The sequence below is a fragment of the Muntiacus reevesi genome, chromosome 8, assembly GCF_963930625.1.
Source record: "Muntiacus reevesi chromosome 8, mMunRee1.1, whole genome shotgun sequence".
Lineage (NCBI taxonomy): Eukaryota > Metazoa > Chordata > Mammalia > Artiodactyla > Cervidae > Muntiacus > Muntiacus reevesi.
The window spans coordinates 28,969,124-28,988,525 of record NC_089256.1 but is presented as its reverse complement, the minus strand read 5'-3'; the positions used below and the strand labels follow the sequence as shown (position 1 = coordinate 28,988,525).

At 39.2% G+C, this 19,402-nt stretch overlaps 1 protein-coding gene across 5 annotated transcripts in view; it reads right to left on the bottom strand.

Moving 5' to 3' along the window:
• The window catches only part of DYRK1A (dual specificity tyrosine phosphorylation regulated kinase 1A), a 143,275-nt gene that overhangs the window by 90,842 nt on the left and 33,031 nt on the right, over positions 1-19,402 (bottom strand). For 3 of the 5 annotated variants that reach the window (XM_065943565.1, XM_065943563.1, XM_065943566.1), the window contains exon 2: positions 2,261-2,346. The exons of the other annotated variants lie outside the window; for them this stretch is intronic. In XM_065943565.1, coding sequence (XP_065799637.1) covers positions 2,261-2,270 — 10 coding nt within the window. In that variant the 5' untranslated portion in view covers positions 2,271-2,346. The remainder of the gene's footprint in view (positions 1-2,260; positions 2,347-19,402) is intronic. 5 annotated transcript variants of the gene reach the window in all.

Genomic DNA, 19,402 nt, shown 5'->3' with positions numbered 1-19,402 from the left:
CACACTTCAACGTCCTTTCTAGCGTCCCTGAACAAGCACCTAAAATGAAGCAGTATGAGAGAGTAAGGCATCATCATATCTCACCAATATAAAGTCAAGATCATGAAGGCCTGGGGAAACAACACTCACTTCCAAGTATGCAAAAACATTCTAGGAATAACTCCTAATGAAAAACTCCTTATGAGCTTTTTTTTTTTTTAATTAGTTGGAGGTCCTTATGAGCTTTTATGTGTTAAAATCCTGTCCGTTGAATAATAAATGTGTGCATCGTAAAACCAGAGCAAACTGCATTAATTAATGATGATTATAAAAGCTGTTAATTTTACATTCAAAAACAATTATTAACTTTCAAACTGTTGAAGGGGAAATACACCAACAGCTAATATACACATCAGAGTCAAACCTTCTTTCTTCAGTCTTTCCCTTTATCAGCCAGTAAATGTTGGTAATTTTTAAGGAATATAGGGCTGAGTAAGAGACTAGATTACACCACAAATCTGATATTTGTAAATTTTCTGTGTGTCCCAGCATTCATAAAATGAACTAGATAATTTTTATAAACTGGATCTACTCTTTAGATATTTCAGTTCATCCATAAGCCTCTCAAGAAACAGAGTTATTTGGAAACTTTTCCTATCTTGAGACAATAACCTAGAAATAAAAGAGCAACTCTGCCACCTCAAAGTTCCTTCAGGGAAAACCTCCAGAATCATTAATATTCATGGATAAGTCCTTTGAGACACCCCCAGAACACTTTGTTCCTCTACTGACCTCTGGTGAAAACAAGCATCTACTTGGTATAGCCAATGTGCAGTACAGTGCCCAAGGCGCAACCCGGGAGCTGACAAGGCTCAGAAACTGTTCCTGCACCAGAAAGTCACACTTACAAAATCTGACAACACAATTTTCATAAAATTCTACAATGTTCTCTGTAAGTTCATTCTTATTCACTCCTCCATGACACTGATGTTCGGCCTCCGCATCATGCTGATTCTACCAGTCACTCAGCCAGCATGTGTCCATGGTGTACCTCTAGTATACACAAGCAAATACATACATGCACCCCTGAGACACAGATTACAGCAATAATCACTCAATCGCCTTCTACTCAAAAAAGAATTACTATCAGACTCTGAGTTCCTCATGAATGTAAAATATGATTTGATCTATAATTAATATATATTCAAGCACATTTCTTCATACAAAATGGTACACCTGAGACATTAGTTTTTTTAACTCCACTCTGAAGTCAAAAAAAGGTAAATTTTTTCTGTTTGAAAATCAAAGATCACCAAAACCAAAAACCAATCACAAAAACTTTTACACCTTCACCAATAATGTAATTAAGTATCTATCCAAGATTTATGTAGTTACTTCTTTTCCAGTTAAAGACCACATATTCAGTTTATAAATCAAGCAAGAATGTCTGTGTCCAGGTCTACAAATATAAGCCATCTGGTTCAACAAAATGCCTCCTAGTCAGCCTGATTTAAAAACATTCAAATTTAAACATTAATAACACCTTATCCATTAGCTACACTACATTTTCAAGAGTTTGAACACAGCCACAGATACAACAGCCTTCATTTTTCCGTGTATAAGATCACCTCAATTAATTATAAAGCAATCAAAAACTATTCTTTCAAAACTGCCTTCTACACTGCTTCTCCTATATAAATACAAACGACAAGAGGATAAAAAAAGAGACAAGGAAGAAAGAAAGGAGAAAGAGAGGAATGAAGGAAGGGATGGAGATAGGCAGGAAAGGAAACATAAAACCCCAGACCATATTGTTTTAAGGACTCATACATATGGGTGTAACATCCTTAATTTAACAGCTGGAGTCTTATTTAAGACACACCACTAACATCTACTCCATAAGCCTTTACAGCTCAGCTCTAAAGGGATCTGAGGGAAACATGCATTCCACCCATAAAGGTGAATATTTTATTTATCTTTAACAGAAACACTTCAAATCTCGCCAAAGTACCTTAGTCAATCATCCCCTTTTGAAAAGGTCAAGAACTAGCAATTACTATGCTGTATTTGTATTAATACCACTCTCAGTTACTGATTAGCAAACTCATGCCCAAAGTCAAGTCTAATAAAACCCCAACTATATCTTTGCATTTAGTGATCTAAATAATTCTCCCCACTAATGCTGTTTATCAGAAAGCTCCCCCCCATTCAAAATATATCACCAGTTCCCACATTCTCTCAGACAGCCCATAGTTTTACTGTATTTCAAAACTTGAGTCACCTGTATGCATCGTCTTCTTTCAAGTCTCATATCATCCTGATGGGGTGGGGGGAGGGAGGGAAGAGTCCAGCAGCAAAACTACAACACTGTGTGAAGAAAAACAGATTATGATAAGAGATAAGGATGCAAGACAATTACCCCTAATTGAGGAACATCTAATGTAAATACAACCCCCAAAACATAGAGATAAAATGACTGCAAATTTATTTGCTAACATTTATTTAAGCTTACTTGAAAATAATTTTCATTAATGAAAACTAATTATACATAAAATATAAAGTAACTGCCAGGGAGAATAAGTTTTAAAATCTGACTACTACCAGCAAAAAAATTCACACATTTCTAGGTATGAAATAAACTGTCAATGCTCCACTAGTCTATGTAATTTATTAGAAGAAAAATATCTACATTTTATAATCTACATCAAATCACAAATCACTTTGAATGTGAATTCACTTTTCACAGTGGCTTACTATCACAGGTAAAGGAAGTTGCTTTATAGGAACAATCAGATGTCAATCTTCCAATGTTACAGGTAAATTGAGACACTGCTCACAACTGCTCCCCTAAGCCCACAGACTCTCTTTTGCTCTCTGAGTGGCTTCCCTACTTACTGTAATTCTTTGACTTTAAATTCCTATTTATTACTTCCGCTGCTATTTCATGATTGGCCGGCAAATCCCACGACTAATGGGAAAGCAAAAGCACTGGCTCAGTGCTGTCAACTAAGAGCACACAATAACAGGCAAGACAAAGACAAGCACAGGCTGAAAACCAACAAATGAGTTTGGTCTAAAAATCTAGTTTTCAAACTGATACTGTGGAATTCAGTATTATTCCAAATGAAACAACGTTGCTTATGTTGGCCAAGTTCCCAGGCTAGCCAAAAGACATCCATCTATTGAGACAAAAAGATATTACACCAGCCATGGGCACTGGGGACTCTGCAGAAGCAACACAGAAACTTAACCAATTCTAGATCCTCTCTTTATTTGGAAAAATTCTAAAGTAGGTTGTTTTCCTTTGTTAGCACTCTCTCCACTCTTGATGCTTGCAATTCCCTAAATTTACATTGCAACACTCCAATCATCCTGCTAATATTAATAACCTTTTCCCCTGAGTACCAGTATGTTCCTAAATTACCACCCCAAAGTTCCTGTTGCCTCAATGGAGTTCACTTCAGGTATGTGACAAGAAGAAATCAACTGGGCTGAAATAATTCACTTTAACATTTGCAGTTTTCAGCAACTAGCTAAATAGACCAAATAAACCCCTAATGGGTAGGATTCTAACAGTACTGCAAAATAATATTAAAAAATACTGAGACAGTGTGAGGAAAAATTTTAGTCAAGTGGGTCATAATATGGACCTGAGTTTGTATTTACTGCCCCCAAATATTTCTGCTTTTCACTTATTTCTCATCCTACTTTTGAGCCCCTGGGTTTCTTCAAAAGCTCAAAACACAGAAGAGCGGCTCAGAGACAGCAGTTTATGTGTATGAATTACTTGTAAATTAGGAACCACCTGTCTCTGAAACCATTCCTCGATTCCAGATTCCATTCCTGAACAACCACTTTTCCAGTTTAGATGCTGCTATGGTGTCAAGTAAAAACCTAAGCATGAGACCAACTGGTACCCAACTTGGGAGGAAAGGGGGATACGGACAAACAGATGAACATTCAAGCAGCACATCAAAAGTTTTACTTGCAAAAATAATATATGAATCAAAATTAAAGATTTTTACTTCAAAAACATAGTTTTCTTATTTTTTCCCTCATAAATGGCCAGTCTTAAAAAAAGTAATAATACAAGTCTTTATAATTTCAGCATAAACTACGGTAAAAGAAAATGTGAAATCTAAAATCTCTAGCTATGAACTACACATTTTCAAATCCTTCAGGCTCTCAACATTATATTCTTCACCTGCAAAATGTCACAATGCTATCTACACCCTGCCAACTTCAACAGCTTCAACAGGAAAATATGAGTGGGCCAATGGCATAACGGATAATGCATCTGCCTCTGTTTATCAAAATAGTCTTACCCTAAAACTGACATCTTTTAGGGGGGAAAAAAAATCAACCATTTAATCACTACTCATTTGAAAAACAGCCTTTAGCAAAAGACAAACCATCTCTACAAGTTAGGAAATTGGCTGCTGAAGTATGCTGCAACTAAACCATCATATACTGAGTAATGATAAACTTCTCAAGTCTTGACATTGAATTACTAAATAAAGATTCTAGTGATTATTCCAATGTATCGTTCAGTCTTGTCACTTTTCAAAAAAACAATGGTCTGTATCAGATGTGAGTTTTTACTGACAGTAACTACGTTACAGCAAACACCAAATGGACTTTGCAAACTACAGATACAATTTTCTTTCTAAAGAAGCTTAAAAATCCAGTCATATTTTAATTTTTTTCTGAAAAAAAAAAAAAAAAAAAAAAAACCTACAACGAATTTTTTATCTTTTCCCCCACAAATGGAACCATTCACAAATTATGGAGCAAAATTAGATGCTAATGAAAAACATGTACTATCCTTACCACAAAAACCTCCCATAATCCTCAAAATCTTTTACAGTATGTTTTAGCTCACATTTTGCCAAAGGCAATATAATAGTCTATGAACAATCTAGGAACTGAGCTTAAGTGGTTTTTGAAGCTAAACTTACAAACCATTTTTCTAGTTGTCTGAAAATCACTGCATAAAATTAACTTACAGCACATGTGCAGGGAGGACTAACAGAATTTCAACAAGCTTGAGTTCTGGTGCATGGTATGCTCAGGGAAGTATAGACTTGGTCTCTTGGTGTCTGTTCTTTCTTTCTCAAAAGTCAGGGAGACAAGAGGGGAGAGGAGGAAAGGGAGGGTGGAAGGATATGAAGACACCTAACTGAAAGTACTATTGTGCTGAGATTTATAAAATCACTACAAATCTAAAAAAAAAAAAAAAAAAAAAACTAGAGTGGCAAAACTGTGATTGAAATGAATGCATCAGCGTGATATGGCAAACCCAGATTAACTCAAGAGTTAATGAACTAAGGGCTTTCCTTGTGGCTCAGCTGGTAAAAGAATCTGCCTGCAATGCAGGAGACCTGGGTTGGGAAGATCCCCTGGAAAAGGGAAAGGCTACCTACTCCAGTATTCTGGCCTGGAGAATTCCATGGACTGTATAGTCTATGGGGTCACAAAGAGTCGGACACGACTGAGTGACTTTCACTTTCTTTCATTTAATGAACTAAATGGCAGTCATTGATGTATTTTCTAAAGACACAAAGTTTTATACTGATGGAAAACTAAAAATTATATCTAGTTTCAAAATAACTATAGTAGTAGGGAAGTATTACAAACAGCGGGCCAAAAAAAATCAGTACATACAAGCTGATACAAGCTTCATTCAAAAGTACCAGTAGGAACTATCTTATTTCTTAAGCTGGGTTGAAGTACACAGCTGTTGCTTATTATCTTTTAATTTTATGTGTTATATATTCTCATATTAGCAATTTTAAAAATTTAACCCGCAGGAAAAAATAAAATGCAAGAGGCTTAAAAGGACAATTCAGATAATACAGAAGATGTCTATTAAGAATAAGCACACACAGACAAAAAAATAAGCTACAAAAATGAAAACAAAGTTATGTGTGTGTGTGCTGAGTGGCTCAGTCATGTCTGACTCTTTGCGACCCCATGGACTATACAGTCCATGGAATTCTCCAGGCCAGAATACTGGAGTGGGTAGCCGTTCCTGTTCAAAGACCTAAAATTTTATTCCATGGAACAAATTACAATGCGGTTATATTCAAATTATACACTGTGACCCGCTGTCCTTATAAATTTCTGCTCATTTACACTAATAGAGTAAGGAAGTCATAGAAGAAAATGTCTTTATTTCAGATAATAATTTCAGAAGTAGACTTTCAAGAATTAAAATAGCCAAAGGAGTCATACCTAACACACAAGAAAAACAATCTATCACCCTAATTCCCAAAAAGATGATCCAATGGGATACGGGGGGGGGGGAGGAAAAAAAAACCTTTTCACTAACTGGGGATTTCAAGAGAAATTCTAAAAACCAAGAATATTTATGACTTCCTCTAGAATTCCGAGGAAATACCCAGTCTTAAAAAAAGAAAAAAAAAAAACTGAAATGCAAAAAGCACAAGATTTCAAATCAAAATTATGAGTAAAACTGCAGAGAAGAGGACCTTCACTATACCCCAACCACTCAGCTGAGACGCTTCACAGACGGTGACACACACCTGACAAGCAGGCTCTCTTATTTCACCAGCGGGGACACCAGGGGTCAGACAGATCAAGCAGCCTGGCCTTAGGTCAGTGTGAGAACTCTGGTCCCACACCAAAGTTCACTTCTTTCTGCCACTGCAAGATCCTCTCTCTCACTAGGGATCACTGAAATGGTTATAAGAAAATTACAAACCTGCAAGTATCTAAGTGACTGAGTCTGATTTTAAGTCTCAACCATTTACTGTTCTGACTCAACCATGCCAAACACGAATAAAATTCATTAGTGGTAGATGAATTTGTAAAAACTATTTCAGTTTAGGAGAATGAAAAAGTAACTTTCCTGAAAAGTCAGACTAGCAGAGAAATTCTGATTATAACATGTAACAGACTGCCATATATTCCTTTAAAAAAGCAAAAACTGAAGACAAGTTGAGAAGAGTGTAAAAACCAAGAGTAGGTAAGTCATTTTTGGACTAAAGCCTCAGGCAAGATAAAAGAACATGAAGGACAATATACCTGGGTCTTGGATCATATGACTCCATTGGCATGTTAGAAGTGGGAGCACTTGATACATAGGGTTTAAGGAGAAAGAAGGATGTGATTTCTCATGAAACTGAAAATAAAGAACACAACTCTGAGTAAGCATTGGAGAGAAGGTTCAAGAAATAAGACCCGAGTGGATTAAATAAATAATGCCCCAATTATGGCTACCTCAAGCACCAAGTTACCTGGCCCTCTCTAGGACGACATCTGGGCTAAACTGAGACAAAATTAGGCACTGAATATTTGGCTACAGCAATAAGCACAGGAAAACAGGAGGGAAATAACTCATAGGCATATTATCTGTAACAACACAGAATGCATTGACAAGTATCTTTTTTAAGACTGGAGAGCAGAGACTGAGAAGTTTCTAGTGGTGGTGGTGTAGTCGCTAAGTTATGTCCGACTCGCAATCCCATGGACTGTAGCCCACCAGGCTCCTCTGTCCATGGGATTTTCCAGGCAAGAATACTGGAACGGGTTGCCATTCCCTTCTCCAGGGGATCTTCCCAACCCAGGAATCAAACACAGGTCTCCTGCACTGCAGGCAGATTCTTTACTGACTGAGCTATGAGGGAAGCCTCATAGGAGTAGGCTATGACCAAAAAAAAAACTACTTGTACCCTGCCACTAATTCAAAACATATAAACTACCACTGATACTGTGGCCTTCCTGGTGCTTCAGATGGTAAAGAATCTGACTGCAATGTGGGAGATGCGACTTTGATCTCTGGGTTGGGAAGATCCCCTGGTGAAGGGAATGCTACCCACTCCAATTTTCTCGCCTGGAGAATTACACAGACAGAGGTTACAGTCTATGGGGCCGCAAAGAGTCAGACACCTGAGGGACTGACACTTTCACCGATACTGTACTTTTGCTTGCCATCTTTTGTCTCTTTTGAAAGTGAAAGTGAAGTCACTCAGTCGTGTCCGACTCTTTGCTACCCCAGAGACTGTAGCCCACTAGGCTCCTCCATCCATGGGATTCTCCAGGCCAGAACACTGGAATGGGTTGCCATTTTCCTCTCCAGGGGATCTTCTCGACCCAGGATCGAACCTGGGTCTCCCACATTGTAGGCAGACACTTAACCGTCTGAGCCACCAGGGAAGTTTTTATCTCTTTTATTGAGTGTGCAAACAATTATGTTCACAAGATTTATACAACCTTCAAGTCTATCAACATACCTACGTGTTTTCTCTTATATTACAAGTTCCTCAAACTTGAATATTCAGACCACAGAACTTTTCAGGAACCTAACTTCCACTACAGGAGAGCTATCACTGTATATATACTAAGAAATATCCCATCATAAGCAGATCTAAGTTCCAGAAGGTTCATTTAAGTTAGCTGGTTGCAAGGCAACATTAAGTACTATTTTAGTTACGTGTGGAATTAAGCAGACTTCCAAAGTGCAACTTGCCCCCAGCCCACCTCTCTCCTTCAAAGTTTCAGGCCCACGTTTCTGAGAGTCCTATGACTGAGCTTGATGTCCCAGTTATTTTCGTTTCACACTTATTACTGCACATGACAGATATTGTATTTAATGGACACATAAGCATTTTCCTTTAATTCACTTAATTCTCATAAATAATTACATAAGTTAAGTAGCACTATTACCCGGTTTCACAAGTGAAGAGACTAAGGCCCAGAGAAGTGAGGTTGCACAGAGCCACACAGGACTCTTTTAGAGATAAGATTCAAATTCAGCCAAACAGACTCCAAAGTTGTCGACCTCAGACCCCACATTAAACTGAGTTTATGATCTCCTGACTCTACTCTTCCAACCAAAAAAGAGCAAAGAACAGGTAGGACAGGAAAAAAATCCACTTCTCCATCCTGTGTTCTCAGTTTTGTTCAATGGGTTTCACCACACCCCAGTCTCCCAAACTAAAACCCTAATAACCTGGGACCTCTTTCCTACTGTGTACCCCACATCCAATCCACGCAAATTCTCCTGTTGGGAAACTCCCTGGCAGTCTAGTGGTTAGAACTTGGTGCTTTCACTGCCAGGGCACAGGTTCAATCCCTGGCTAGGAAACGAAGATCCCACCGGCCACACAGGGCAGCCCCCTCCACCCAAAAAAGTGAGCTCTGTGAACCATCCCAGCAAATGAATAAAACCTAGGGAACTGGTCCCAGAAACCTCCAGTCTATGACCAGTCTTGGTGTCGGAAGTGGATGGTCTCACAGGACTGAGCCCTTTACCTGTGAGGTCTGATTCTCCTTCTGGGCAGTGTGAGAACTGGGCTGAATGTTTGGACACCCAGGTGGCATCTGAGGATAGCTTGTGTGAAAAAGTCCCTCCCCCATGAAACACACACACAGACACGCTGAAACTGGGCACAAGAACCCTTTGCAAAAAGGAATTAAAAGCAAAGTGATATAAACAAAATAAATTCTCTCTCTCCTGCGGCTGTGCTTGCTTCCTATCGCCTGCACACCATGCACTCATACTCTGTTACTCAGCTCGATCCCGCTCACAAGAGGACTGGGCCTCCCCGGTGCCTCACACAGTGAAGACCTTGCCTGCACTGCAGGAGGCCCGGTTCCCTCCCTGGGTCGGGAAGGTCCCTGGGAGGAAGGCATGGCGACCCACTCCAGTGTTCTGGCCTGGAGAATCCCATGAACAGAGGAGCCTGGCGGGCTACAGCGCATGGGGCCGCAAAGAGTCGGAAGTGATGTAAGATGAATTGAAACGGGGTGCCCATGACCTCTTAGGTGCTGCTCTAAGAATCAAGCACTGTTGAGGTCCACTGCATAGTGTCGTTTCTCCTTACATTTCCCTCCCTAACCTGAAGAGCTGCGGTGATCGCATGCAAGCATTTTATTTTAGAAACAAAGCGTATCTGTCAGACAGAAGACCCTTAGGAAAAGTAACACCCAATCCCTGAAAGCCTGCAATCCCTTCTCATAACTAGCTTCTAGAAATGCAATAAAAACCACTATGCTTGCTCTTTCCTTTCTGATAGCATCGACTTTTCTAAGTAGCATGGTCTAAAATATTTACATATATATGTGAGTGTATACACATATAATTTAATTTATAAAATATACATTACATATAAATAGTTTACGTAAGTGCATTCATATATATACTTAGTTGGTTATATGTACTTTTATAAATTATATATAATTATATAAACCACTGCGTTTTTAATTATCCTTGAATTTCAAAAATACAGAAAAATAACAAGGTCCAGAAATAAGCAAAAAACACACACTATTATTAACAGTTTACATTTTCTTCCAGCAAGCCTATTACTAAGAGTAGTAAAATGAGTTTAGTCTTACTTATTTTCTGTGCTAGACCTTGGGGAACTTAAAGGAAACTGCTGTCCCCTGAAAAATTCTTACAATGTGTGGCTCTATGTCTCAGGTGCCAGCTGTCCTCCAACTGGTGCCTCTGTCACTTTGGCCCCAAAGCCAGGTGCTGGCCTCCAGTTCCGTTGTCCAGCCCCTCCGCTGGTTTTTCTAAACATCCTTCCCTCTAGAAGGAGTATGTCAAAGGTTTGCCCAGACTTTTCTCTAGCTCCTCTACCCGCTCACTCAGTATCTAGTCCAGAGTTGCAGGATGTTGGCTACAGGGCCACATTCCCACCTCAACTCTTTATGCCTTAAAGGCATCCAACCCCTTCCTTACACAACTCACATTCCCACCTCTTCCCACCCCCCCCCCACAACCATTCTAGAAACTGCTAAATTCTTTAGCTACTCTAAACAATCTCGCTCAACCCTATACATTTTCAAAATGCCTAATACCTTTCCATTCTTCTCTGTGCCTACTGTATCATCCCCGGTCCAGGTCCTTATTTCACGCAATTAGAGATGCCTCCTAAACTCAGCACCTCCTAGATGCTATGCCAGATGGTATGCCAGAAACACTAGGGGAGGTTCCCAGAACCAGACTGCAGACTCCGCTCCCAAAGATCCTGATTCAGGAAAAAAGGAGAAGGACTCAAGAACCTGCCCGGGTTTTGTTTCGTTTTTGTTTTAGTATTTATTTACTTGGCTGCAGTGGGTCTTAGTTACAGCACACAGGATCTTTAGTTGCAGCCTGCGAACTCTTAGTTGGGGCATGTGGAATCTAATTCCCTGACCAGGGATCGAAGCCCAGCCCCCCGCATTGGGAGCTTGGAATCTTACCCACTGGATCGCTGGTGGTCTTTTTTTTTTTTTTTTAAACTCTTGAGCATGGCCGGATTTGGGAACTATTTTACTTAAGGACAGCTTACCCCTCATCACATTTTATCACACATTTAGCTGCTGTACACAAACATCGCTGAAGCACAGACTTTCAACCTGGATTTAACGCATCTGTGACTTAGGAACATTAGTCAAATCTTACTGACCTGAACTCAAGAGCTCAGCGTGGCATTCCATAAAATGACACCCTCCATCTGCATCGATGTTCAATCTTTTCCCCTAACTAAAAGTCACCCTTTCTCTGCCTGATCTTTACCTAAATCCTAGCCACTCTTCAACACCAACTCATTTCTCCCTCATCCAGCTTAAAGACACTCCAGTTTCTCCTCTGAACCTCCGTTTACCTATGGACCACTATATTTTGTTAGTTATTTATGTTATAGTCTTACTCAAGCGTCATTATCTACTGCTTGGTAAATCTCAGTCTCAAATTTCTATTATATCCTAGTAGATGTTCAATAAGCACACTGGATTAATAGAATAAACAACATGGAAAGTACTGCCTTGTATAGAAAAAGTGGGTTATAAAGTAGTATGCAGATATAATTTTTAAAAAGGAGAGAAGAGTAACTGTGTGCAGAAAAAAAAAGAACTGACAGGTTACACACAAAATGCAAACAGCAGTTATCTCCAGAAAGAAGAGCTGCAGGAAACTGTTGTTCTTATTTTCTCAAGTTTCTAAAATGAATGTGCTATTTTGTAATGAAACAAAATCTTATACCTAGAGTTTTAAATCTTAGCTAAATCTTAACCTAGAATTTCCTCCTTTTTTTTGGTCGTACCATAGGGAATGTGGGATCCTAGGTCCCCAACTAGAGACTGAAACCATGCCTCCAGGCAGTGGAAGCAAGGAGTCTTAACCACTGCTGCCAGGGAAGGCCCAACCTAGAATTTTCTTGATCAATGGAAATTCGGTAAAAATGACTGACACGGGGCATCAACACAATCCTAATACATGTGACTCATTTGTGAATGTCAACATTTCCCAACCTACACTCCAAATTCCACTGGCCTCACTAGACTGGATGTTCAACCTTAGGGATCTCACTCAGTCAGGCAAATCAATTATATACATAATATACGTGAATACAAGCTTTCACAATAGTATTGTTCCCATATAGTTTTCTTCATGGAGCACTGATTCACATTCTGCTTGTAGTCCTATTTTGCATAATGTTCAAACCTCTACTTTTAGAAACACATTTCATGATGAAAAATACAAAATTTATATACAAAAGCACATTATCAACAAAAACCTAGAAATACTAAAAATATTCAACACTAACAGAAAAGATGTACATTCACATATCATAAATCCTTTAAGTTCTTACAATATTATATTACATGAGGGAAAAAAATCATGCATTATATCTTATCAGAAAGAACTCAGAATCTTCATCAAAGCAGTCTCAGGAAAGTAAAAGGGAAAAAAAAAAAACGAAAATACACAGAAGAAACGCTGGAACACATAAAATTGTTAATAATGAATGTCTTTGGCTAATAACAATTATTTTTAATTTTCTTCCTTACACTTTCTAGCACATCACAACTTTTATAAATATGCATCTTCTTTTCATAATCAGGAAAAAAAATGGTCCAAGAAATTCATCCTCCATCCTAACAGTAAAGTCACCGTGAAATCTAGCTATCGGCCACAACTATGGAACAACCTTACGTCCCTTCCAGCTTTTAAAACTCTGGTCACTGTCCACAGTGAGACTCTCCCAGAAGTGCTCTGCATTGCTTAACCTGGTGTCCAAGGCCCAAAGCCATCAGGCTCCAGAATCAGCATGCCTTCTGAAGCCTAGCGCCACTGCTTCCTAGGTGGTCTCGTGTCAGGCTCTGAACTCCCAGGTGCCTAGTGTCCTCATTTACAGTGAGGATGAACCCATAAAACCGCGCGGTTAAGATCACACACCATTTAAAATGCGGCACGGTAAGCACACATGACGTGTTCCCTTTGTTACACCGGCATGTTTTATACTGTCACAAGGACCCCCACCTTTCCGGTCCTATCTCCTTTTATATATGTGCTTTCCTTCAACGTCCACTCAAGTCACAAAGAGCAAAGCTCATCCCCCAAGTATCACTTTCCTGCTGAAACTACTTCCTTTCCTGCCTGTCAACACCATTTCCCAAGCCCAACGCCAGTGCCTTCTCCTCCAGAAAGTCTCCCGCCAGCACCCCTCAAGCCCACCACAACAGTACTGACACCGGGACTAGGGCCCTAACTCTGCCTTCAACTGGAGCTAACAACTGACGCACACGATGGCACCTAGCCCCAAAAACCGAGGAAAGCCCTGCTCATCTCCCACTCCAGGAGGCCAGCTTCCTCAACTGCAGCAGACTCTCGACACCAACACCGAGAGAGGAGAGAAACAATGTCATCATCATCAAACCACAACATCACCACAAATACCTGCTTTGGGGTTGCTTTGTTGACACAAATGAGTTAAAAAATTTTTAAATATTTAAAACAAGATAATAAGCACAGTGAAGTCATATCTGCAATCTAATCATGAAACAAACGACTTGGCTAACTCATTTCCATGTGAAAGACACAAAATTGAGAATTTCTGATATAGAGAATGATATAGGAGCTAAAAAATATTTTATAGAATTATCAATTCTCTATAAATGGCTATCAACAGAAAAGGCTTGGGCATAGTTTTTGTTTCTTGTTTGGGTCTTTTTTTTTCCCTGTGAGACACTAAACCTCTTTTCTAAAGATAATATTTTTAAATGTGGTGTTATTTATACTGAAAATGTTAGTAAACCAGGTGGGCAAAATAAGGACTGTGGAAGCAAGAGGACAAGAACATGAGAGTTAATTAAATTCTCTACTTTTACGTATGTTTGAGGTTTTTAATAACTAAAAAAAAGTTTTAATAAAAATCAGTGATGTATGAAATACGTATCAGAAATACAATTTTTAAACTATCAAATAAATGACAAAAGAAGCTAATTTTAAAAAATTTAAAGATGTGATATTGTAAGACAAGAGAACTTACAAACATACCATGACTAAGCAAAATCTGCTTTTTTATTCTTTTGTTTCTCTTTGGGGAGAGAAGATAGAGGTTAAAACTGCTTGGGAAATTATTTTACATAATTGTTTTATATAAATCACTAACAAAGATTTACCTAAATAAACTGATTCCTATAAATTTTTCACTGGGACATTTGCGATAATAAATGTACAGCTGTGATACGGAAATTTAGAGAGTTGGGGTAAAATTCCCTTTAGGATGTCATTGGCTAGCTCCGTGAGATCAATAAAGCACAAACTTCCTAGTGCCAAAGTCCACAAGACAGATAGATCCCCCTACTAGTTTTAGCAGCTAACATTCTCCAGCCACTCTTGGAGGGGGGAAAAAAAAATTGAACATTTTAACAACTTGCCCCAAAATTTCCTCTTGCTGCCCAAGTCATAACAGATGTCTGATCTTCCTACTTTTTCACATTACAAAGAGTAACACATTTTTTGTGGCAGCTAATACAGATGAATTATATAGTAACACTGAATTTAGTGTCAGACTGAGAGCAAGAGGTCTTCAGTTTCATTTAATCCAAATCAATCCTTTAGTAGATGTGGAAACTCAGGTCTAGAGGTTATGTGCCTTACTTAAGAGGATTTGAAAGTAAAACCAACACCAAAAAAATCAGATTATCAAATCAATGATAAAAGCAAAATAATATTTACCATTTTAGTTGAGCATTCAAACTCCACTGCTACACAGAAATATGGGCAAATATGTATCTGCACAACATAAGCATACTTATTTTTACTTTCATATAAATGAAAATACACAGGAAAATGTCCAGAAAGATAACTACATGTGTTCAGCAGCCGTATCTGCTGGATACGGCTTCAGGACAATGGGACGGAGAAGGTGGCTGGGTAGAAGTCAAAAGAGGGACCACCATACACAGAAGTGCCATCATTTATGCCTACTGAAAAAAACGAAAAGTAATTTTAAATACCTGCATACAAATAAGATCCTAAAAATCAGATGATGTCAAGACATGATTAGTTTCAAATTTATCATTCATTTCTTCAACAAATGTGTGCTGAGAACTGGAAATGTATAGGTGAGAGTTACCGTCACTGTGACTGCCCTCAGAGAGCTCACAGTCCAACATGGGGACAGGCAAAATCACACCAACACCTAACTACAACACATGCTCACATGATGAGAGAAAGTGATTCTGAGGGAAAGGACAGACTGCCAAGAGAAGATCAATGAGAGGAACCCATCTGAGGAAGGGGGGTATCAGAAACAATTTTTCCAAGAAACTGGCAGATGAGACCAGGATTTGTAGTCTTTATATGCGTATGGCTTCTGAAGTTCACAATTCTTTCAATTTCTAGAGCCACGTAAGAGACAGGGTAAGAAAACTCAGAACTTCTGAGAAAGTAACAGGTGAACAGGGATCTGGAAGTACAAAGGCCATTCAGCCCAGCGCGTGAAAGACAAAAATATCAGTGACCAGACGTCTCCACATAATTTAGCAAGTCTCATGGGTGGGGTGAACTGACTCTGACTTGTTCCCTGTAGTTAAAGAGGACAGGACTAAACCCAAGAGTAAGGAGAATGCTGCAGGAGGACAAGTGGCAAACAAGGGCAAGAAGGCAGGCACCGAGTCACGGAAGAGCTGCGTTGACTGCCAGCCCCCATCACTGCACCCGCAGAGCCTGCGGCCCGCAGCGTCGGCCTGGGTGGCCCCGATTCCAACACCAGGTGGGAAGCAGGGTACCATTCATGCCAGAGCCCGCCCCTCTGGCCTGCCCTTCACCCAGAGGTCCACAGCACTGTTTAAAACTGCCTGATCCATAAAACAGAATCAGAGAAACAGAATTTTAAGAGAAAACTACCTACCTCTTCACTTTTTTTTTTTTTTTTTTTGCCCTGGTTCTCTGGGAACAACTTTGCAACACGGTGGAGGGAAGCAAAAATCCAAGCAAAGAATAGGAGGTCCTATGGAGATGTGAAGGTCAAGATTAGACTTTCAAGCAGCTGAAGCACCTTGAATCTTTGGGGAACAGGGCAAGAGAGAGAGGAGAGCTATGCAGAAAGGGGTCTCCAAAAGTCTGCAGAGAGACCCAAAAAGAGCAGAATGTCCATGGGCCAGGTGAGTCTACCCAAAACTTAGCACAGAGGGACTAAGAGGCTGAAGGAAGAACAGAAATGAGCAGGCAGGGAGAGACTGGAGTCACAGTGGGGAGAATTCTTTAACAGAGATTTACCGTGTTAACGTGACTGAGCCCCGAGGTGCCCAGACAAGTAATTGGTCAAACATTATTCTGGGTGCGTCTGGAAGGCTGTTTCTGGATAAGATTAACATTTGAATCTGCAGACTGACTGCTCTAATAGGGGTGGCTCTCCTCCAGTTGGGTGAGAAGAGAATAAAAAGGCCCTTCCACAGCTAAGAGAGCGCTCCTGTCTGACTGCACTGAGCTAAGACTTCAACGCTTTTCCTGCCTTTGGACTCAAAACAGAAACATCAGCTCTAAAATTTTGAGCCTGCTGGCCTTCTGACTAGAACTTAAATCACCAGCTCTTACGGGTCTCAGGCCTTCAGACTCTGACTAGAACTACACCATCGGCTCTCTGTGTCTCCAACTTGCCAACTGCAGAGTTGGGGACTTCTGAGCCTTTATAATCACAAGAGCCAAGAAGAGACATGGGTTCAATCCCTGGATCAAGAAGATCCCCTGAAGCAGGAAATAGCAATATTCTTACCACTCCAGTGTTCTTGCCTGGAGAATTCCATGAACAGTCGTCTGGTTGACTACAGTCCATGGGGTCACAGAGAGTCGGACACAGCTAAGCACTTGAGCACACAGCACACAATAAAATACAAACCCAAACATAAACCCCAGGTGACCAACCAGCCGTGCAGAACTAACACTGACATTCTTAGAAAGAAAACAGTATTCAATCAAAAATTAGTAAACAAGAAACAAAAAATGTGATCCACAGTCAAGGGGATAAAAGAGACAACAGAACACCAATTCAAGGTTGGAGGAGATGGTACATTTGGCAAAAAACAACTTTACAGCAGCAACTTTACAACTCTGCATTTTATACGAAGAATTAGAAGAAAATATGTTCCAAAACTTTCAGGAACTTTGCTCTTTAATTTGTGAACAGAGTATCTCAGCAGAAAAATTGAAACTACAAAAAAAAAAAAAAAAGAAAATAATAAAATCATAGGAGACAGTGAGAAAATAGTAGAAAAACATTTGAAGAAATCATGGCTAAAATCTCTCAAATTATAATTACACCCAGACATGTCACAGGCAAACAGTTTAAAACCAAATACAAAAAGAAAAATCTTAAAAGTGGCCAGAGAAAAAAGTATAGACAGAGAAGAACAAAATAGTAATTACAACTAACATCTCATTGGAAACAATGGAAGCCAGAAGACAGTGGAACACCACCATTAATGTGCTCAGTGACAACTACCACCAATGTGGAATTCTATACCCAGCTAAAATAAACTTAAAGCACCACGGCACAATAAACAGACAATTCTTTGCCAGCACACCCGAACTACAAAAACCACTGAAGAATGTTCTTCAGGCTGAGGGGAAATGATACTGGATTGAAACACAAATCTATACAAGAAATGAAGAATGCCAGAAATGGTAAATAAGTAGGTAAATTTTCAAAATGAATTATTTTTTCTTTCCTGTACTTAAGACTATTGATTGTTTAAAACAAAACCTATAAATGGCAGCTTAAAATGTGCTTGACGCTAAAATCACAAGATTGTAACATATGCAGGAATAACACGTGGTAGGAGTAAGAAAACATGGCAACAACCGCACCAAGGGGGAGGCAGGCAAACAGCCCGACAGTGTTTACGGTCGCCACATTTGGGAAATGGGGAATGGGAGGTGCAAAGTGTCATCAAGATGTGAACTCCCCTCAATATACAGAACACCTTCAGAAGTTCCTGTGAAGCTAATGCACAGTAACTACAAACACACAGAGAAACCCTTCATCCCAAGAGAAACTCAGTGGGTAAACAACCAAATTTCACACCCAAGGAATGAGAAATAATAGAACCATCTGAAAAAAACTTCCAAATATGTATCTTAAGATGCTTAGAAAAAAGAGTCAATTTTTTATTAAGGGTGACCAAAAAATCAGGCAGGTTCAAGAAAGAACCAAGTATTAAAAGTAACACACACAATAATACATGTATGTTCACGGCTGGCTCACAGCTGGCTCACAATAGAAAAACACTGCACTGGTACCTTCCGGTCTACGTCAACACCTTTTCTTTTTAAACAACACTGTTTACTGTATGTTCATCTTATTCAAAATGACCAGTCCAAAATTAGCTAAAAGAAGGTATAACATAATTAAAAAATATACTCCAACTGCAACACATTTTCAAGTTTGATACAAACTAGCCATTTTAGGAAAAGTATAATCATAGTGTATTTGTCACTATTCTCCTACAATCTGCACCTTCTCACAAAGTCATTAAAATTCCTACATTGCTAAAATGTGTTTTAATAATTTGTATCAATTTCCTAGTACTCATTTTTAACAAATCCTAATGAAAATTATTACTGTTGGATTGAGCCAGACCCATAACCTCCACTCTTGAGACTAGAAGCTCAAGAACCACTGTTATAAATGACATGTGAGGTACTAAAATTTGGGGCAATGCCTCCCAATTTGAATACCAAATTTGAAAATCAAGCTAACGTTGAAAAGGTGCATAATACACTATGAATTTCTACTCTAACGAGAAATATACTTACAAATATCTAAAAGTTACTATTTCAAAAGCAACCTTCTTCTACTCTTTCATATAAGGTGGAGGTTTAGTCCCTAAGTCATATCCAACTCTTGAAGCTCCTCTGTCCACACAATTTTTGCTCTTCTGTCCAAAAATCTGCCTGCAATCTATCAAGCTAAAAAAGGTCACTCTCCAAAAAAATCCACATCCTAATCTCTGGAACCTACAGATGCAATCATATTTTGAAATAGGTCTTTACAGATGTGACTATGGTTCAGTTAAGGATCCTGAAATGAGGAAATGATCCGGTGGGTCCTAAATGCCTTTACAAGTGTCCATATGAGAGAGCGCTGGACAGGTACCTGACACCAGAAGAAGAGAAGGTAGT